Source organism: Pseudorca crassidens, chromosome 16, assembly GCF_039906515.1.
Source record: "Pseudorca crassidens isolate mPseCra1 chromosome 16, mPseCra1.hap1, whole genome shotgun sequence".
Lineage (NCBI taxonomy): Eukaryota > Metazoa > Chordata > Mammalia > Artiodactyla > Delphinidae > Pseudorca > Pseudorca crassidens.
Genome location: NC_090311.1, coordinates 13,379,529 through 13,400,689, shown reverse-complemented (window position 1 = coordinate 13,400,689; position 21,161 = coordinate 13,379,529). Strand labels below are relative to the sequence as shown.

The window sequence follows — 21,161 nt, the reverse complement described above, 5'->3', positions numbered from 1 at the left end:
GGCTCCTTCCCGACTGTCCCGGGGGTGGGGTGGGGGAGGGGGGAGGGCCTGGCCGCCGCAGCTGCCGCCTGTTCGTAAAGATCGCCAGGCCAGAGGCTGCGGGAGGCTGTCTCCTCAGAAAGGGGGAGGTCAGACCCTCTCTGTGTGCCTCTTCGGAAGCTCCCAGCCCCTGGCCACTCTTCTGTCCCCTGGCCAGCTCCTCGTAGGCTGGGCAGAGCTAAGGAGGCAGTGATCGCTGGGCCAGGGACTTTCGGGACGCCTTGCTGGCTGCGAGGGGGGCTCAGGCCGCGCTCCCTGACGCCGGCGCAGGGCCGCTCTGCGGGTATCCCCGGAGGTCTCAGGGCCGCTTTGAAGAGCAACGCGAGGGTGCGGAGCACACGGGGTCCCGGCCAAGACCTCCGAGTACTGCCCTGTCAGCTCCTCGGTTACTGGCCGCAGTGAGGCCGTCGACCCTCTGGTCCTAAACCCGGGGCTTGGGTCCGCAGGAGGCTACCCGGGAAGAAGTAAAAGGGCATGGGGCGAGGCCTAAGGTGGAAACAGTGGCCTGGAGGACAATGGTGGGCAAGTGGGTTCGAGGCGAGTGATGGAGTTACACGGTATGGGGCGCCTGGACGAGCCTCGCTGCATGGGGTGGTTTGGACCCCGTCAGCCAGCGGCGTCTTCGCCACCACCGTTTCTCATTGGCTTGAATGCAGGGGTCTGGCGATGTTGGACTGCGGGGAGCTGGGGATGGAGGCGGGGCTGTCACAAGGCTCCTCGCAGAGTGACCTCTCTGAGCCTCGATTTTCTCATCTGGAAAATGGGTATCATGACTCCTTCCACACCAGATTATGAGGTTCACTGAGAACTGGGTGTGAGTAAACATGCCTTTAAAAGCGAAAATTCGTTACAGGGAGAGGAATTGTTCTTCTCAGTCTTCCTGACATCCTCCCCAAGTTTCTTGGCGAGCTGCATCGTCCAAGAGAAAAAGCCTCCAGTTTCTTTCCTCAAACAACCACGATCTTCTTTCTAAGCCCTAGTCCAGCCTCCAGAGTCCAGAAAATGGGGAAGTACAAAAATAAAAGACGATTAAGCTCCTGAGAGAGGGACTGGTGAGACGCCAGGGTTTCAGAAACTGCCCCTAGGTTCGAAGGTGGCTTGCCGCTGACAACCCCAAGGAGCTCCTTAAAGGACTGGACCCCCAGTTACAAGGCCTGCGACCGTTGGCAAGAGCAGAGCCTGAAACGAAAAGATGCCGGAGAAGGCAGAAGAAAAGCCGGCAGATGCGTCCCCAGCCACCTCCCATGCTAGTACCTGTGGCCCGCTGCAGGTCATCTTATGCGGCGGCAGGGAGCTCCGGGAAACAGACGGTGACCTTGTGGCCCAATGAAGCCAAAGCTTTCGGGACTGTTGGAGGGGAGAGCGATAACGCCACCCACCCATCAGCGGGAAGGGTGCAGAGGAGACCCGAGCTGTCTCCACCCCTTCCCGGGGAAATCACCCGAGCAAGAGCGTCCTTCTTCCCTAATTCCTGCACACCTGTGTCAGTCAGTCTGCCCCACGTCTGTCCTTGCTTGGCTTTTAGACTTTCATTCGAAGGCAGCCGAGGGAGAAAGCAACCGGGACTTCCTTTGATCTTTTTCTTGCTTTCATTAGTGAATCGGGACAGCCTGTGTGTTGAGAGATTGACGAGTTTCAACGTGGTGAAGGAAGTAAATTCGATGGTCAAGCCCTGCGTGGCTTTACGCGTCAGTGCAGAGTTCCTGGCTCTGAAACGTCGGCTCTCAAAACGGTTGGATCTCGGAGACCCACACGCTGGCAGCCTCCTGATAACACCGGAGAAGGATAGCACCTGGTTCCTGCAGTCGTCTGGGGCAGCTGAGGCCTGGACCAGGGTCCAACCCTCCCAAGAGGGCTCAGTCTCCCCAGTGGACGCTTGATCAGTTATGCACGGGTTTCCAACGAACCCCGCTCGGATTCCACGGGCCTCACTTCACTGGAGGTACCAACTTGCGCCGGGACAGATACGGGTCCGCGCGCTCCAGAAGGAAGGGGCCGGTCACCCTGACCAGGTCGCGGCCGCTCAATCCGGCTGATCATTAATCGCTGTCTCAGCAATAACCACCAGGGAGTCTTCGGCCGGCCACGAGGGGGCAAGAAGTTAGGAGAGCTGCACCCCGAGACCCCAGCTCTTCGGACTCTACCCAAGCTGGAGCCAGCGCAGGCCAGAATGGGCCCGTAGTCAGGCCGCAGGATCTAGGACCTGACGCATGATGCTGTGGCCTCATTTGCGCGGTATCCCCCTGGCACAGGTGATCACGGCCTCATCGTCCTTTTTAGAACAGAACCCGTCCCCCCTTCCTTGCGCCCTTCCGAAGGAAGCCCGACTCGGGGTGGAGCTGGAATTCTAGCGTGGGTGGTGAACTCTGAAGCGGAGAGCTGCTGGAGGGAGGAGGGACGCATTTCCAAGTCGTCTTCTCTTCCTCTGTGGTCTGTGAGTCTACTTTGACTTCCCCGCCCGGCTCAGACTGCGGTCGCGGGAAGGTCTTGGCAGTGGGGCACAACCCCGGCGCTCCCAGGCGCATCGGGCTCAGCCGCTCGCGGGGATGCGGCCAGCGCCCGGCCCCCGCCACTAGGCGCCGCTGCGCGCACGCGGATACACGTCCCGGGTCGCCGCGCCTGCCCAGCGAGCGGCCTCTAGGGAGGACACCAGAAAGGGATTTGCCGTCATGACGATTTAAAAAAAAAAATGTTTTTAGAACATTAAGTTTTCTCTTAGTTTTACCGCCGCCCTATGCATTCGGAGAGGCCGGGTGACTGGGAATCACCGTGGGTTGGAGGAATTCTTAACCGGGTCCCGAGGATCTCCCCATCCCGGGACACCTTTCGCATGCCTTGGGCCCGGGAGAGGGCTTACCCTCCACGGACGTCCGCGCTTCTCGCGTTGCCTGGCTGGCGCACAGTGCAGCCTCACGATAGCGGCTCACCGGGAGGGTCCTAACCGCCGCGACCTAGATTTAGCAGAGTGCAGCGAGTATGCGGGACGTACAAAGTCATGGCCTGCCATTACTATTTGATGAACGATAACTGTGCCAAGCGTTAGCTCACTTACTCCCCTCAAACAACTGTTAAGATATTGGTATTTCCTTTTCAGTGAGGAGAAAACCGAGGCTCAAGAAGGTAAAGGTCACACAGGTAGTGACCCAGGCAGCACCTGGGCATCTCTCCGGGGTTGCATGAAGGTATGCATCCACCCCAGTTATCAAACAGGCCTAGCACGAGCTGGGGGAGGGAGAAGCACTGCTGTTTGCTCCTGCAAAGGTACAGGGCCTGGTGGGAAATTCAGAGCAGATGGTATGGGAGATGACCAGAAAGCTCTGCCCTTTGATGTCTCCCGCTAGCCAGGAGTCCAAGCCTCTCTCACTCCCAGGGTCCCCCTAGAGAAGCCCCTGGCCTTTGGAGGAGCATGGAGGGGAGCATGGCAGGAGTGTGAGAAGAACAGCAGCTTATATTTGTACAACTTTATTGTTCAGTCTTGAAGTCCAGCAAGAAGCCCTGGAGGTGGGTAGGTAATGATAATAACAGCAATATCAAGGACAGGAACTTACTTTTATTATAGCTCATTCATTATATACTGGACACTAAGCATGTTGCTTGGCTTATCTTGTTGAACAACCTCAAGGGCCAAGATATTATTATTTATCTCGAGTTCACAGAAGAGATAACAGGCTTAGAGAGGTTAGGTAACTTGCCTAAGGTCATCCAGGCCTGACTTTGGGGGTGGGGGTCAGTTTTATACTAAGGTATAACTTACATACAGGAAAACTCACCCTTTGTTGTGTACAACTCTGTGAGTTTTTAAAACACAGATGTGTAACTGCCACCCCAATCAGGAAGTAGAAGGGTTCTATCACTCCCTAAAACAGGCCGGCCTCCTGCCCTCCACGGCCTCGCAGGCAGCATTGGCCGTGATCTTACAGATGACAAAATGGAGGTTGGGAGAGGTTGTGGTGTTGCCCAAGATCGCTCAGTCAGTAAGTGACAGATCTGAGACTTGAACCTTCATCATGTGTCTGCTAGTTCAGCTGCCTGCAGAGTGTAGATTCTGAAATCTACAGAGCACAACCCTCACCGGGTGGGGATGTGGAGACTGGGAGCCCGTTGCTCTAAGATGGAGCCTCAGGAATCCCCTCACTTCCCACCGCTCACACTGGTACTTAACCCAGCACCCACCCTTCCAGAGCAGCTAGGGAACAAAGAGGGGCCGCATTCTGGAAGGCTAAAGAAGCCACAAGTAAAGAGAATGGCAGTCGCTGGGTCCAAGGAGCAGAGTCTAGAGGCAGCTCAGGGTCCGAGTCCAGACTAGGTTGCCCAGCGCCTTGGTGCGCCTCTGCCCTCCAGCCTGGTTAATGAGTTACTCTCCTAGTTAATTCCCCTGCACGTCGGAGCCTGGCAGAGCGAACCTTTCCAAGCTCCTCGGTCCCGGCGCATGAATTAGCATAGATTACTCCGCTTCCAGGGCTTCCGCGTGCGGCCCCTGACTCGCTAGAAACCCGCTTCTTCCTCGTGGGGGCCCGGGAGAGGCTTGGGGCCAGCGGCGAACAGGCGTGTCCCACTGCCGCCAAGAAGGCAGCCACCAGACTCTCTCGGCCTCGCCCACCTGCCAATAACTAGAGCCCTTTGGGGGTAAAGCTGGCCCCCTTATGGCAGTTTGCAAGAGGCGGGTGGCCTGCTTCTTGGACACTGGGAGCAGCCTGGGCCCTCTGCCCCGGCTGACTGTCCCTGCCTCGGGAGGGAGGCTGAGGGTCTGGGCTCCAGACTGCTCACTTCATTAGGACACTCTCCAGACACATCTTGGTCAAAACAGGAGAAAGTGTTTAAGGTGGTACCAATAACACTTTAGTGTTCAGCCTGAGAGTTTAGAAGAGGGGAAACTATCACACACCATGGCGGGCCTCATCCCACCTCCCAGACCCTGCATGGAGCCCCTTTGCCTTCGAAGTCATCTACTCTCATACCCCCAGCCAAGATCACTAATACTGACTGTGCAATAAGGTCATTCCCTGCCCTGCAGCCAGGGTGGGGCTTTTAGTGCCCTCAGTTTCCCACTTGTAGTCTAAGGCTGAGTTTGGAAGGCCTGGCCTGTGGGCAAGCCTGAATCTCCAGCCCGCCTGGAAATCCTTCCGTGGAGAAAGGGGTCCTCCTCCACTGGCTCCAGGATCGGGGATCTACAACCCGCCTAAATTGGGTATTTCTTTCTGGGAACCAAGGGCTGACCTCTACCTCCACCCCAGACTGGCTGGCTAGCGCAGCCCAAAGACTTCCACTTTTCCTGGCGGCTTCAGGCGTCCTGTTGGCCTGGGCACAGTGGGGCTTGTGTCCCTACAGCCTATCTGAGGGAAGGATTTCTGAATCGGGGACAATATTTTTGGAGGTCCATGGTTCAGGACCCCGGGAGATACTAGTTAAAATGCAACCCACCCCAAGAGGCTGGATCGAGCACCCTGTATCCTTGGGCCTGGGGAAAAGGATGGGGGGATGCCACAAAGCAAGGTTGAGAGAACCCGCTAAGGGTGAAAACCCAGCCAAGACCCCTGCCCAGAGCTGGAGTCAGAGAGCAGAAGCCTGAGGTAGGGGCAGGCTTCTTGGGGCGTGAGTATAGAGCTGAGGGCCATGCCTGTCTCGTGTGTGGAAGTGTGTATGTGTGTGTGCCCTGGGAAGCTTGGGGGAGGCAGCACGCATGATCTCTGCTGGGTCCTCACTAAGATCAGGTGCCCAGACAACACCAGAAAACACACTCCTGACTCCTCTCTTGCCTGGAGTGTTTTCCGAAAGGGGTTTTGGATCCTCCTCCCATCCAACCCACCCCCCACCCCCAACACAGACTATGCCTGGAATAAAGAAGAAATTGACACAAACATAAATACACAGCAGATGAAACCACAGAGGACGGGGGAGACCCCAGGGCAGGGAGAGGGTAGCTGGGAAAGCAGGGGCACATGTCCCCAGACCTGGGGACCTTTGACTGATGAATCTGGTGGCACTGAAGCCTGACTTACAGGACTTCCCTCTTCTCCCCCTCCCAATCGACATTTTTTTGGGTCTCACGGCAACCTCATCACCAAACACAGGCATTTCTTCATCCTTAAGCGAAGTGACATGGGCCTCCAAGTAAGAGATTTAAAGGATGCCAGATTTTTTTAAAAATCATTAATTGTAAACGTGCAAAATACCTGCTGGTACTTCATTTTAGAAGAATGTAATTGGCAAAAAGAAAAAAAAGAGGAAAAAAGAGGCGGCTGATGAATAGATAATAGATCTTTAACCACCAATAAACAGAGAGCAGCGCCAGCAGCCTGGGGGATGTGATCATAATTATGCCGCAGCGTGAGCCAATGGGGACGAGGGAACTCGGCCCTAAAATCATCCTAAAACCGAAGGCAAGCTCGAAAATGCGGACACGGCCTGGGACTGGAGAAGCGATCCTCACTCCCTAATCGCAAGCCCTGGGTTTGCACAGCAACCCGCCCCTAGGACGACAGATGGCAGAATAATAATAGAAATAGTGATGATGATGATGATGATAATAATAATAATAGCAATAATAAGAATGATAACAACACTAACAAAAATAATAACGACAACGTAACGGTAATAGTAGTATCACATCAGCCTCTCCCTTGACCTTGGACCCCCATTCCCAGATATTGGGACCCCCAGTTCCCAAAAGAGCTGTTTGGGGGAAGGAGATGAGCACCCTCCCAGAGAGGAAAATAGAGAGCCTGTGGGCAAGTTGGAAGCCCACCGCCAGGGCAGGGTCGTCCACTCCGGTCTCAGCTTGGAAACGAACGGGCCGAGTCAAGGATCGTGAACTCAGGGACCCTGGGACCTAGAGGCTACGCGTGGGTCGGAGGACCCCCATTCCCGGCCAGACTCCCTCCTCACCTGGGAAACCTCCGGGAGCTTCGCTGGGGGTGGGAATTGGTCTAACCCAACGGCTCCGTTAGCCCTCGCCGGGAACCAACCCCTGCTCGCTTACCCTCGAGTGCTCCCGGGGCGATTCCAGCTCCCCTGACCCGCGCCCGCGGGGGGCAGCAGCGGCATAGCGCTAGGCGCGAGGAATATGTGCATCAGTGTGTCCGCCTGTCCCCCCAGCTCGGGCTCAGCAGGCTCGGGATCCAGGGGGCCGCAGCAAAGGCGGCGCCGCTCGGGGACTCTGCAGGGACCGGGGTGCCCCGGAGGGAATGGTGGTGGTGGAGAAGTAGGCGGTGGCTGAGGGGAGGAGGTGGGGAAAGAGGAGGAGGAAGAAGAGGAGGAGGAGAAGGAGGAAGAGGAGGAGGAGAAGCCAAAGGAAGAGGAGGAGGCGAAAGAGGAGAAGAAGCCGCCGCGGGCGCCGCGGGAGCAAGTGAGCTAGGAGCGCTCGGCGACGGCGCCGAAAGGCCGGGCGGCCTGGCGGGCGCAGGAGGCACGGCCGAGGCAGCGGCGCCGACTCCGTTCCACTCTCGGCCTGGATCCAGGCCTCCGGGTTCCCAGGCGCTCGCCTCCTTCTGACGCACTTTAAAGAGTCTCCCCCCTTCCACCTCAGGGCGAGTAATAGCGACCAATCATCAAGCCATTTACCAGGCTTCGGAGGAAGCTGTTTATGTGATCCCCGCACTAATTAGGCTCATGAACTAACAAATCGTTTGCACAACTTGTGAAGAAGCGAACACTTCCATGGATTGTCCTTGGACTTAGGGCGCCCTGCCCGCCTTTTGCAGAGGAGAGAAAACTTTTTTTTTGCCTCCCCCGAGAAACTTCCCCCCCTCCCGCCTCTAACTTCGATCCCCCCCACGCCATCTCGCAAAAAAAAAAAAAAAAAAAAAAAAAAAAAAGAAAAGAAAAACAAAAGAAAAAAAAGAAAAAAATTACCCCAATCCACGCCTGCAAATTCTTCTGGAAGGATTTTTCCCCCTCTCTCCAGGTTGGGCGCGTTTGGTGCAAGATTCTCGGGATCCTCGGTGTTGCCTCTCCCTCCCCCTCCCCCCTTCTTTCCTTCTTCCTTTCCTTTCCTTTCCTTTCTTTCTCCCTTTCCTCCCCCACCCCCATCCCCACCCCCACCCCCACCCCCACCCCCAACAAACAAGTCCCCAATTCTCGTCCGTTCTCGCCGCGGGCAGCGGGCAGCGGGCGGCGGAGGCAGCGCGCCGCGGTCGCCGGGAGCTGGGAGCCCCGGGCGCCCGCTCCTCGGCGCAGCATGTTCCAGCCGGCGCCCAAGCGCTGCTTCACCATCGAGTCGCTGGTGGCCAAGGACAGTCCCCTGCCCGCCTCGCGCTCTGAGGACCCCATCCGTCCCGCGGCGCTCAGCTACGCCAACTCCAGCCCCATAAACCCGTTCCTCAACGGCTTCCACTCGGCCGCCGCCGCCGCCGCCGGCAGGGGCGTCTACTCCAACCCGGACTTGGTGTTCGCCGAGGCGGTCTCGCACCCGCCCAACCCGGCCGTGCCCGTGCACCCGGTGCCGCCGCCGCACGCCCTGGCCGCCCACCCCCTGCCCTCCTCGCACTCGCCACACCCCCTCTTCGCCTCGCAGCAGCGGGACCCGTCCACCTTCTACCCCTGGCTCATCCATCGCTACCGATATCTGGGCCACCGCTTCCAAGGTACGTGCCACGTCGCGGGGCTGCAGCGCTCTGCAGCCCGCACTGCCCTCGGCCTGCTCTGGGTGGGCGCCCGGCAAGGCCTGGATGGAGGTTCCTCCGGTTCGCCCGCCCGCGCGCCGCGTTTGGAAACTGGGCGGCGAGGAGCCGGGCACTGTCCCTAGTCTCCGAGCTGCGGCCGGTTTGGGGTCTGGCCGCGGCCGCTTGACCCTTTAGAGAAGGGCGCAGACAGAGGAGTTGTCCCCGAATGCTCTCGGGTCGAGGCAGGCTTTCCTAGCGTGCTACGAGTGCCGGCCGCCAAGGAATCCGTGGCCCGCGGGGGTCCCCGGGTTCTCTGTCTTCCCGGCGATGCCCTCGCCGCCCTGGCTCCGAGGGGCGCGGACAGGGCCCGGCCACCAGGTTCGCTCTCGACTGCGTTCGACCCTGTTTGCCATCCACTCCGCGCCCCTGCATCCTAGACCTGCAGCTTCTCGGTCTCTGACCCTCTTCCGGCGGCGAAGAGACCCTCGCGTCCCCAGAGCAAAGTCTGGGAGTTTGTTTTATCCTGCTTAATCTGGAGGCTCAGGCGGGGAGGGAAGCCTCGCGGGTAGGAGCCTCCGAGACTCAGGACTCTCGCCGTGACCTGCTCAATTCGGGCGCCGAGCGGCCACGGCGAAGGCAGGTTCGGTCTGGTTTTTGTTTTTCTTTTAAAAGATATGAACCGGGTCGGAAGACGGGCTGGAGGAGATCTGTTTGGGTGTTTTCCTTTCTTGCTATTTTTTGGATTTGTGTGTGTGGGGGGGTGGGAGTGGAAGGAGAGTTAAAACTCCAGAAAAAGGGGCAAGTAATTAGTTTAGCGATCCGAGCGGGGAAAAGACCTACCTCCCGAGGCCGCTGATCAATACCCAGCGGCTTGCCCATTCATTAACCCTTGGCGTTCCTGCCAGAGCCTAGAATGGGGTAGATTGCTGTCCTCCATAATTAAAGAAACCAAACCAAACAAAAACAACGTTTTACTCTTATTCCCAGACCGGAGTTGCCTCCATCCCTGCCTGGATTATAGGTTTGTCTTTCTTTGGGTTTTGGTGAATCGATTTCCCACCCTAAGGAGTGAATCCGAAACTCTCTGGCTTTGCTCGAAAAGTTTAGGGTTCCCTTTCCTCATTCTCTGGCAGCCACGCTCTTGGTATCCACGCCAGGCCTGGAGTAGCCAGGATCTTCTGGGGCCGCGGACAGTTCCATCGGGTGACCGCAGCTCCGTACTCCCCGGCTTTCGATGCCTTCGCTCGAGTCTCCTAGTTCTCTGGAGCAGGGCAGCGGGAGAACGGGGCCTCGGGAGGCAGCGGCGGCAGAAACCCTGCGCACCCGCCGGCGAGATTTCGGTCTAGGCCGGGCTGCAACGACACGCCCGGCGTCTGCACTTTTCCGGAGGAGAAAGACTTAAGTACTTTAAAAATAAGTCCCCGAGAAAACTCTAGGATAGCGGTTCGTCGCCTCTTCGCCCCTCACCCCCGGGGCAAAGTTCTACCAGAGGTTAGAAAGAAGAGACAGACGTTTCTCTGGGTCCAGGGCGCCAATGCCCGGGCCCTGCCTTGCCGCCCCTTCCTCTGTCCCGGGCGCCTGTTGCGGAAGTGGCGAGGCTCGTGGGGCCCGGGCGGCTGCAAAGCCCGCAGAAGTCAGGAGCCTTGGGACTCGACCCGCCGGGACAGCTGCTGCTGGGTGATGCACAGCTACGGCCCCGGCGGAGCGGGCCAGGCAGCTGGAGCGGTGTTCCCTTCGCGCGTGTGGAGGGCTCTGGGTCCCCGTGGGCCGGGCCGCACGGGCTACGTACGCGGAGGCCCTGAGCGCTGTGCCAGGTCAGCCCGGCTCGGGAGAAGCGCGCGGACCTGGCCAGGACAGCCCCCTTTAATGGGACTTCTGTTGTGTCCCCCGTAGGGAACGACACAAGTCCGGAGAGCTTCCTTTTGCACAACGCGCTGGCCCGCAAGCCGAAGCGGATCCGAACCGCCTTTTCCCCGTCCCAGCTTCTGAGGCTGGAACACGCCTTCGAGAAGAACCACTACGTGGTGGGCGCAGAGAGGAAACAGCTGGCGCACAGCCTCAGCCTCACGGAAACTCAGGTGAGCGGGCCCAGGCGCGGCAACCGCATCCCAAATCTCTGGACACACGCAGCCCGCAAAGTGCGGAGGGCTTTCGGCAAACAGTCTGGGAGCTGGTTCCACGCCCGGGCTCAGGATGTGTAAGTTTTGAGGTGCTCTTGGCTTCCCTGGGCTCCAGCACGGGACTGTAGGAGATGACCCGCCCGAGGCTCTGGTGGGGCGGGCGGAGACGGGCTGAATTGCTCCTTCTGTGCGGCTGGGCTGGCCTTGCAGCTCCTGGCTAAGATACCTCTGCACTTTCGGTGAGACTTTCGGTGGGAGTCTGGGGTACGCGGCTGGGATCCAGGAAGGAGAGTGCCGCGGGGTTTTGGGGTGTTTGGGGCTCTAGGCTGGAGAGAGAGCTGAGAGTGGGTTAGGGCGAGCTCTGTGCACCGGGGGCTCAAGGCTCACAACGACGGCGCCAGTTATTCCCCTTGAGGGGATCGGAGAGTCAGACCGCCGAGCCGGCATCCTGGGTGCGTCCCTAAATCCGAGAAACAGAGCTAGAAGGCTTCGGGAGAGGAGCTGCCTCAGGGGGCAGACCCTTCCTGCGCAACAGGGTCCCGAGGCGGCCAGGTTCTGGCCTGCCCTGGGGCGAGGAGGGGGCTTAGGGCTACAGTAGGCGCTACTGTACGCGGAGCCTCAGGGCGGGGTCAAAGTTCCCGGCAAACAGTAACATTTTCGGGCAGATTAAGTTGTAACACTTTTCCTGGGAGGCGCAAAGAGGTCGAGGCTTTTGTTTTAAAACGTCCCCGCGGACAAAACCGAGGAGGGCCTCGCGGGTTGGTGCGGGGCCCGGCACAAGGCGCGGCCCGGCTGATTTCTCCTGGATCGCCGAGTCGGCCGTGGTCTTTGTCCGCCTCGCTGCCCACGCTGCCTGGAGCCTTTGTGTGCGTGTCAAGCCCCGAGCGCACCGACGCGCGCCTTGGGCGAGCGCCGGGGAGAAATGAACCATCCTCCCCCTCAATTAGCAAACTCAAAGCAAATTAAACTCAGCCGTGTTCCAGCTCGGCTTTTTCATGGGGGCACTTTGGGGGATTGGGGGCATCCGGGGAGAGCAAGCCGGGACCTGGGCCTGCCGACTCAAAGGAGAAAGCGGAGCGGACTTCAGGGGCCTGGGGTGCTGCTAGCAGAATGGGACAGCCCTGGTGGCATGGGAGGTGCAGTCATCACCATGTTCCTCACCTGTACCTCACCGCTGAGAAGCTTGGGCAGTGTTACTGTCTGGTCTGGTCACTGTATGGGGCCCCATCACCAGCTTCCCCAGGGACTGGTCGGGATAGCGTGTGAGCCCCACCTCACTGCTCCCCAGACTTCTAGCAGCGCTCCGAGGAGGCCAGGCTGCCGGCCCCGCCCTGGTGGGAAGTGATGTGATGGGGTGAGAGCTTGGCCCTGGACTGTCCTGGGGCTGTTCAAGAGGAGGACTGAGGGGCTCTTCCCTTCTCTTTCACAGTTTTTCTCTTACTTCCCCTTTATCTCACGGTCTTTCAGAAGCTTTCACTTTTGAGCCTCTTTTCCTAGCTGAAAAGATACAGCTGGGTTGGTCCCCAGGGCTGTGCACCCCATCATCCCCCCCACCGGTTTCCCCCAGCACCCCCCCCCCACACACACAACTGCTTCTGCTCTCACCTGCAAGAGTACTGGGCAGAGAGGGGAAAGCTCAGGCCAATCTTGACTGCCTACCCAGGGCCCAGGCTTTGCCGAGGAGGCGCTATATTTAGGCAGTGGCTGTGGGAAACTGGCAGAAAATAGAAAGCACATTCGGCCCTGCAGGAGCTGCAGCAGTGGGAATGAGATCTTCCCTGCACTAGTTAGGTAGAGGGAGTCAGGGATGTGTCTCCTTTAATTTTCCCTTATTTATAATTTTATAGGGGTTTCCCAGTGTTTGCCAGGCTTTTGCACTTAGTGGGATGTGGGTGTCCCGAGCAGGACAAAGTGAGAAGGGGACACTCTGCACTCTGGGCCTCGGGGCCAGGGGAAATGTGCTCCAGGAGGGCCAGAAGGGGAGGGAGCCAGCCTTCTCTCCGGCCCCGAGATAGGAGCTCTGTTCCCCGAGGGGAGGCCGTGGGGAGGTCGGCTAATAGGACACGCAGCTGGGGTAGTGTATTTTCGTAGTCTCAGTCCCAGGTCCGGGCCAGGCAAAAGAGGAAGAGGTAGGAGGGCGCTGTGCAGGAACTATAACGCGCCCCATCTGCCTCTCCTGCAGGTAAAAGTATGGTTTCAGAACCGAAGGACGAAGTTCAAAAGGCAGAAGCTGGAGGAAGAAGGCTCAGATTCGCAACAAAAGAAAAAAGGGACGCACCATATTAACCGGTGGAGAATCGCCACAAAGCAGGCGAGTCCCGAGGAAATAGATGTGACCTCAGACGATTAAAAACACAAACAGAACCCCTCAGAAACGGACAACACGGAGCAAAACAGAGACAGGGAGAGGAGGGGAAGAAGAAAAAACCCTACAAAACAAAAACAAACCACACACATTCACGGAGAAGGGGAGAGGGAGTCAGAGAGAGGGGCGGCGCGACGCAGACGCTGGGCGGCAAGAGCGCGGGGTCCCGATCCGAGGCCGCGCCGAGATGGCAGAGGACGGAGGCTCCTTGATGAACACGCAACCCTTGTCTGAAGAGGCAGCTTGTGAGAGACAGACAGAGACAGACAGAGAGAGAGAGAGAGATCCAAAGGTGGCAAAGCCGAAGGCGCTCTGACAAGGGGAGCTGTCAGTCAAAGGCCAAACCAGCGAGACAAGATGATTGGCAGGTATTCCGGTTATCTCGCAGTCCGATTTTTTAAAAAAAATGATGATGATAATCATAATGATAAAAGAAAACCCCCAACCAGGCACAGGACTTTTTATTTTGCACTTCGAAGTGTTTTTTCCCCCAATCTTTAAAAGTAATCAGTGATAATAACCGTTGGGATTCCACATCCAGCCCCATCCCACACCTGTTCAAAAACTTGAATTGCATGTAGCAGTTGTTGGGCGAATGGTGTCTTAAGACAGAAAGTGAATTGTAATTTTCTTTTCCTTTTAAAGACAGGTTCTGCGTGCTTTTTATTTTGATTTTTTGCAAGAAATGTGCAGTCTGTAAACACTTTTTGATACCTTCTGACGTCAAAGTGATTGTGAAAAAAGCTAAATGAAGTAGGCTCAGCGATAGCGATCCTCTTTCAGAGAAATGGGGAGCAGGATGGGGGGCTGGGGGTGGAGGGGGAGGGTGCCCACAAGAGGAGTCAGGACTTGTACTGGGAAAAAAAACCCTAAATTAATTCTATTTCTTGGACATTCCTTTCCTAACATCCCAAGGCTTAAAACCACGAACTAAACTCCTTTTAGTGGTTGAAGGTATTGGCCGAGTTCAACCATTTGCCGTAAATAAAGGCCATTCCAAACTTTCAATCTATCTATTGCAAAGACTGAAGGACTGTAGTTAGCGGGGATGATAAGTGTGGCCAAGAACACGGCAGCAAGTTTTCAAGCACTGAGTTTCTATTCCAAGATCATAGACTTACTAAAGAGAGTGACAAATGCTTCCTTAATGTCTTCTATACCAGAATGTAAATATTTTTGTGTTCTGTGTTAATTTGTTAGAATTCTAACACACTATATACTTCCAAGAAGTATGTCAATGTCAATATTTTGTCAATAAAGATTTATCAATATGCCCTCAGAGTAGTTGTCTTGGGAAATTGAAGTGAATTCTTGAGAAAAGTATCTCTTTGAGTGTGGTCCTTCCCCAACTAGGCTCAAGAAGCCCAGGTTCCCCACCCACAAAAGGGCCAGACTGATGGATTCTCGGGCATGTTAAAGAGAGAAGAGGGCGGAAAAGGGAGAGGATTAGGAAAACTTAAGTCCTTCAGAAAAGGGATGGGAGAAAAGTTTTCCATCCAGACCTCTGCCCACTGCACGGCCTAAAGAGGGAGTTTAATTTGAATTTCAGGTTAAAAATCCTTACTACTCTTAACCTCTAGTTATTTAAAAAACTGGACATATATAGTTATGCATTGAAGAGTATTCCCCCAGGATTGGGGAAAACACTTAGCAGAATCAGGATCCTGGGACTTTTTAAACTGTGTTTCTGACTTCAAACCCCAAAGCACTATTCTCCTTCTCCCTCTCTCTCCCTTTCCATCCCTCCCTCCCTCCCTTCCTTCCTTCCTTCCTCCTTCCTTCCCTCCCTCCCTCCCTCCCTACTTTCCTTCCTTCCTTCTTTCCTTCCTTCCTTCCTTCCTTCCTCCTTCCTTCCCTCCCTCCCTACTTTCCTTCCTTCCTTCCTTCCTTCTTTCCTTCCTTCCTTCCTTCCTTCCTCCTTCCTTCCCTCCCTCCCTCCCTACTTTCCTTCCTTCCTTCCTTCCTTCCTTCCTTCTTTCCTTCCTTCCTTCCTTCCTTCCTTCCTTCCTCTCTCCGGCCCCAATCTGACAAAGGTGAGGGGATGAGCCCAAGGGCCTCAGCAGCCTTATAAGGCAAGCGTTTTGAGAAACCTTCAACTCTCAATTTTAACATTAAAGAAAAAGTTGTACCCAGTCTTGGAGGAAACTTAGCTTTTCTCCCCCCTCCTTCCCCCTTCTGGGGGTACGAGGTTGTTTTTGCATGCTTCATTTGCTTCTTATCCTGATAGGCTGCATTAATCAGTTTTATTTCCATTGATAGAGAAACCTCGTCTGTTCTGTTCGAGCTACAAAGCGTCCTGCGAGCTTTTGTGAAAGTGCAAATCAGTTTAAGCAATTATCATACCAGGAATATGAAGGGGAAAGAGGAGGCCTTGCCCAGTGGTCTCCTTTAATCTCTTAATCCACGGATCCAGGGGGGCTGCCTGGACATAATTTAGGACAATCTCCCCACCCTTTACACTGTGATAAGGCCAAGTTACAATGCAGGGTGAAAATACAAGCTTTGTTAACATCCTGCCTTGAAAAGTTAAGATTAGACATTCCATGCACGTGTGGGGACTATAGGGCACTATGGAAATTTTTCTTTCTTTTTTTCCCCTCCCCTCCTCTCTTCGAAAGTAGAATTCATTCTTGGCCTCTCTCCCTCTTTTTCCCCTTTATCTCTGCCTTTCTCTCCTTTTTTCTCCCTCTCTGTTTCTCTGGAGAACCCTGGCTGTTTATGGTGCATTTCCACGCAGACTCCTTGGGAAGGTGTGGGTGTAGTCGGGGAGACTCCACTGCCCGAGGATTCTGGGGCGAGAGGGGACACAGGCTTGCCTCTCGAAGGGACAAGTGCTGTCCTGTGTATCCTGGAAACTCAAGTGGGGTTTCCAGTCACTTGGACAGCGGGACCTCTGTGACCAAGAGCTCTCCCAAGTGTTTTGCAGTCCCTGCTACAGCATTGCTGCACCTCTTTCTTTTAAGCAAGTTACCTTTTCCTTCTATCCACTTCGCCAAACCCAGAATGCCTCAAACACAGAGCACAGACCTGTTAAAATTCAGACTAGCCTTTCCTGAAGAAAATTTCCCATCTTGATAAAAGGCTTACTTCTGCAAGAACCATATACTTTTTTTTTAAGTACAAGAAAGGGGGAGGGTGATGGTTTTTTTTTTTTTTTTGTAAATGTCCTAGGTAGTGTAACAGCAATAAAATCATCAGAGAATACTATTAGCTTTGGAAAAAAAAAAACCTAAAAGCTTTATTACAAACCAAGCTTTGAAAATAGGGGGGATTAGGCGGCTGAAAGGGTCCCACAATGGTAAGAAGAAAAGGTTTCATGCTAATGAGGTTAATGCCCTTTGTATCTCGGGCCGCCACATCTTCATTACGCGCTATCTCTGGCTGCACGGAGCGGCTCAGAGAGCCGCAATCCACTCCAACGCCCCCCTTCCCGGCCCAAAGAAGGATTTGATAGCAGCTCTGTTCAAACTAGATAATTATATCTTTTCAAGTCGGAATTAAGATAAAGAAAGTGAAGCAGAGGCGGCTCGCCTTGATCCACTGCAAACAAATTTGGCGCACTTTCGAGTCCTTCCCCCGCCTCAAAAAGGCTGGACAGTCAGCTTATTAGCCGCTCGTTTGCTTTATTAATTCATCTATTTAAAGTGGCAGGATTAGAGCGTCTAATGTGGACGCGGGCTGCCGTGGCGCTGAGGAATATAAATATTTGCGAGATGCCATCCCACGATGACTATCTGGGCGCGGGGCGCGGGGCAGGGTGCGGGGCGCGTGTGCCTTGTGGCTGCGTCCCCGTCACAGTGCGCGCGTGCTGGGCTGGAGCCCCTTGGGCAGGGAAGCATGGGAGCTGCGTGCCGCAGGTCTGTGTCCTCCCTCGTGGTACATGGGTGCCAGGCCTAGATGACCCTGGCAGGGTTCAATGGGCATCGAGGGTCAGGTTCTGCGTTCCTCCCTACACATGGAACTGCACGCATGTTGCCTTGTGTCTTGCCTGTTACCCCGAATGGGGATGTAGGTTACACGTTTGATCCATGACCTACTCCCTTCTTGATTACTTGTGGGCCTTCCCTGTGCGTTCGCCTGACCGAGAAGCTTGGGTTCTCAGTTTGCATTTCCCTGAGAGAGTGAAACGGAACGTATAACCCAAGTGTGCCTGGGCTACATTCTCCTTCCTGAGAGGTACACGTGGGTTCCGCGTGCGTGTCTCATTTGGGGTCCAGTTCCTCAGCGCAGCAAAGGGCCAGGTAGGCGTGGGCGGAGGGGTGGGGTGGGGTGGGGGCTCTGTTCAAGGCACCAGAAACTCCTGAGGTGGGAAAAGCTTCGGACCTCCGGGTACTTACTCCTTTCTGCCTCTTGTCTGAGTGTCCGGTGCCCCCAGCTCACTCCAACTCTGTTCCCGGCAGCCTAGCGCAGCCCGAGCGGGAGCTTTGGCGGCGGCCCGGAACCTGCCGGGCCACTTTTGTGCTAGGGGCGGATTGTGGCGGGCGGAGGGGCGCACCAAGCGGGCCCGGCAGAAAGGGGGCTCGGGCCTGCGCGCGGCCTTGGAAACCTCGGTTCCTCCCCGTCCCCGCCTCGAGTCGCAGGGAACAAAGTCTCGGACGCGCAGGCCGATAGGGAAGGGACTCTGGCGGGTCGGAGGCCTCGCCCGGGGCCCCGCGCCGCGGCTGGGGGCATCTGGGCTAGGCTCCCCGCATGCGGGCAATTGCAAGTCGGACTAAGGGTGTGGATGTGAGTTAGGGAGAGGCTGTGCTTGTGGGTTTGTAGAGGTTGAGTGTACCAGTGAGGTCTGTGGAACAGTTGTTTGCGTGTCTGAGCCAGGATTTCAGTCAGGATGCGTAGGTGCTAATTGTGCTAACTGCGTGCGTTAGAGGCTGAGAGGCCGGGGCTACTTGTGTAGATTGTGAGTGTCAAGGTGTCCAGCTTTCCTTGTGCATCTAGATTGTATTGAGTTAGGGCAGGAACGTGCAGCTGCGCGGCTGTAATTAGAGTGCTTATAAAGGTGCAGAAATGCAATTGTGTGAAGAAGTTGTGTGCGAGCGTCTGGTCGCTGTGAGCCGGCTGCAGTTGTGGCTCTCAGAGGATGGGAATGGCCTCCGAGTGTGCGACTGGCGGGAACATTTCTCCGTGTTTGGGTGGGGGTCCCCTGTGATGGCGTCCATGCCGGCAGCAGGGCAGCATATGTGTGTGTGTCTCGGGATCTAGACGTGTGTGTCTAGTGAGAAGGCTCGGGTTCGGTTATTGTTTCGCAGCGCACCACTCGCTCCGGAGTTTGGCAAACAGCAGACGTTTTTTTTTTTTTTTTTTTTTTTTTTTTTTGGTAACCGCATTTTCCCAGGCCGGCCCTTCTTATTCCAGCAATCAGCGTTTGGTTTACTTGGGTGCCGCCTCAGAGCAGCGGCAGGCCGGGCGGGAGAGGAAGCGGGCCTGCAGCGTTCGGCCGCGGTGCCTCGAGGCCGAGTTGCGGGACCGCGGGCGCGCGTAGCCCGCCGCTCCGCTCCTGCGTCCGCCGCTCGGCCGCCGCATTTACTTCCCCCTACCAGCCCCTCAGCGAGGGGGAAGTGGGAGTTTTGAGAACTCGCTGACCCCAGCCGTGACCCCGCTGGGGCAGGTGGCTTCTCCCGGCGCGACCCAGTACTCCGGGAAACCCGAGGCGGTGCCACGCTTGAAAGCGAAAGGTCCATTCATCAGCCGCGCCCCAGCGTCTAACTGGCCTTTTGTTCATCAGTACCTGTGGCCCGGCGAGGGGCTTGGGGGAACATGGGAGGGCCCCGGGGCTGTAAGTAGGGGTGCCCGGCGTTCCGGGCTGGGGTCTGGGTAGGGCAAAGGAGCGTCGCACTCCTCCGAGGGGGCGCCAGAGCGCGCCAAAGATCACGCCCACGTGCGAGGATGCTCGGCTGGCGGCTGGTCTCCGAGCGCCCCGGCCGGATCCTCCGAGCTGCTGGAGAGCCACGGCCTCGCCCCTGCCCTCACCTCCCCCTGCAGGCTGAGTCCACGCCTTTCCTCCGCGCCTCGGGGATTTCAGACCTGCCTTCCTGCCTGTCCCAAGTTCCCAGCTCAGGCGCTGGCCTTGGGGCTGGTTTGGGCTCAAGCCCTGCCTTTCTTCATGCTTCTTTCGCCCTGCTCTACCCGCCTACCATAGAGAGAGACTCTGGGTCCCCCTCCCTAGGCACTAACCTGGTACCCTTGTCCGGCCTGCAGCCTGCTTCGCTGGGCGAAGGAATTGAGAGAATTTTTTCGCCCGCCAAGGAGGTGGGAGTTGACCAACTGTTAGGCGATCAGATCCGGGAGAAAGACCGGGTCTCCACCACCCCAAATTCCATATGGCTCTCCAAATCAAGCCTCACCTTCCCTCTCCCTGCCTCCCACCCAGTGTACAAATCAAGCCTCGCCGGTCCCCCTCTCTACCCCACACCTACTGCACACCGCCAGAGAGTCCTAGAGAAAGTGCAGGGGCAAGGTCTCCTCTCCCAGCATAAGCGCAGAGGCCGAGACGCACCTGATGCGCCAGGGAGGTGCCTGGAATGGGGATGGGGTCGCGTTTGGAAAATGGTCCAGGGCTCCCAGCCCCATGCCTCTCCTCCCTTTCCCCGGGAGGACCGGCTTTGCCCGGCAGTGGTCTGGCTGCCCGGCTCACCGCCTCAGCTCGGCCCCAGGCCGCGCCTGCCCCCAGCCGGCTCCAGGTCCTATATATAGCGCGGGTCTCCACAGCCCTCTGCTGGACCCTGACGTCAGGAAGAACTTGATCTTGCCTGCTTCGCTCCTGCTTCTGAAACTGATCCTTGAAATGAGAGAACAGACTCTACACAATTCCCATGGCCTTGACATAAGGTACAGCGATAAATATACACCACTAATGAGCAATTACCATATAATCACCTTCCAATTAGCTCGCATAATGATGAATTAAACATTCTAGCAGGCGGGATTAGGTTTCTTACTTTGTATATTATTTACGAAGGCTATAGCTTCTGCAAAGAACCAAATATCAAATTAGATGGGGAATTTTCACTTGGGGGTAATTATGCATTCAGGCCAGCGGCTGTATTCTGGTCACTTGTCAAATGAGGCCTCCTGCAAGGTACTGACCAGTTCGTTTGGGCGTTTATTTCCTCCTTTTCCTCTTTTTTCTTTAGGCTGCAATTGCCTTTCCTTTTCCTTTTACCGCCCTGGCCCGCGGGAGGGAGGCTGGGGGCTTGGGGCTGGTAGGCGGGGTTTGGGGAGGGACGTCCGTCTTGCGCTGAGGATACGGCTCAGGCATCCAGCCCCTCGCAGCGCCTGTCTCCTGAGCACTGCCTGCTCTGGCCCCAGGTCCGTTGCTCTCCGGCCGGCCGGGCAGGACGACCCGGGCGCGCCCCAGGAGCTACCCGAGCGTTCGGAGGACAAACGCGCGGGCTGGGCGCTACGGCGGGCGCGGGGCCAGGGCGGCCGCCCTCCCATCCGCCCCGCCTGCGTTCTGCGGCATCCCCTAGCCCCCCAGGGGCCTCAGTGCGCTCTATTCTGACTTTTACCCCCACCCGCACCCCAGTGACAGGGAGAGAAAGAGGGTGCGTGGGGAGGAATACTGAAACAAACAACAAACCTCCACCTGCCCGCAGACACCTCTCTTGTTCGGAAATGAATTTTGGCAAGAGATTAACTCCTAATCTGATCTAACGCTGCTGACATTTGGGGAGAAGATGAAAATGGCAGCTCAATTTCATTCAGAAAAGGGATCACTTCGCGGGGCTTCGCTCTGCTCCCCAGAGAACGTGGACGCCCCTCCTTCTCCCCGAAACCAGAGGAGGCGGCCTGGAGCTGGGTGGGGGCCGGGAGGCGCCCGGGACTGCTCACCTGCGCCCCCCGTCAGCGGCCCCCTTGGGCTGGACCCTGCCCTGTCGGGTTGAAAGGTGAGAATGGAAGGAGGCTGTAGGCTGGGGCATCGTCCTCTGGGCAGAGGTGGGCGCTCCTGGGCCCCCATCCGGGACTCTTCAGGCTGGAGAGCCTGTTCTTGCAGGGAGGCCAGCGGGAGGTAACAACGTTTCAGGCCTCATCAGAGGTGAG

At 56.6% G+C, this 21,161-nt stretch overlaps 1 protein-coding gene across 3 annotated transcripts; it reads left to right on the top strand.

Moving 5' to 3' along the window:
* Positions 1-7,999: 7,999 nt before the first annotated feature.
* On the top strand, positions 8,000-14,405 carry EMX2 (empty spiracles homeobox 2). Of its 3 annotated transcripts, none has more exons than XM_067709273.1 (3): positions 8,000-8,621; positions 10,533-10,717; positions 12,942-14,405. In XM_067709273.1, the coding sequence occupies exons 1-3, from the start codon at positions 8,216-8,218 to the stop codon at positions 13,107-13,109; spliced, it is 759 nt and encodes a 252-aa protein (XP_067565374.1). In that variant the 5' UTR covers positions 8,000-8,215; the 3' UTR covers positions 13,110-14,405. The 3 variants fall into 3 exon arrangements, with proteins under 3 accessions (XP_067565374.1, XP_067565375.1, XP_067565378.1); XM_067709274.1 differs by having other exon boundaries at positions 10,533-10,836; positions 12,942-13,074; XM_067709277.1 differs by lacking the exon at positions 10,533-10,717.
* The last annotated feature ends 6,756 nt before the right edge of the window (positions 14,406-21,161 follow it).

Bases quoted from the DNA above. Each gene is read 5' to 3' on its own strand.
- EMX2 (XM_067709273.1), top strand. From the start codon at position 8,216: ATGTTCCAGCCGGCGCCCAAGCGCTGCTTCACCATCGAGTCGCTGGTG. The intron at 8,622-10,532 runs GTACGTGCCACG...TGTCCCCCGTAG, and splicing joins TCTGGGCCACCGCTTCCAAG to GGAACGACACAAGTCCGGAG. The intron at 10,718-12,941 runs GTGAGCGGGCCC...CCTCTCCTGCAG, and splicing joins TCAGCCTCACGGAAACTCAG to GTAAAAGTATGGTTTCAGAA.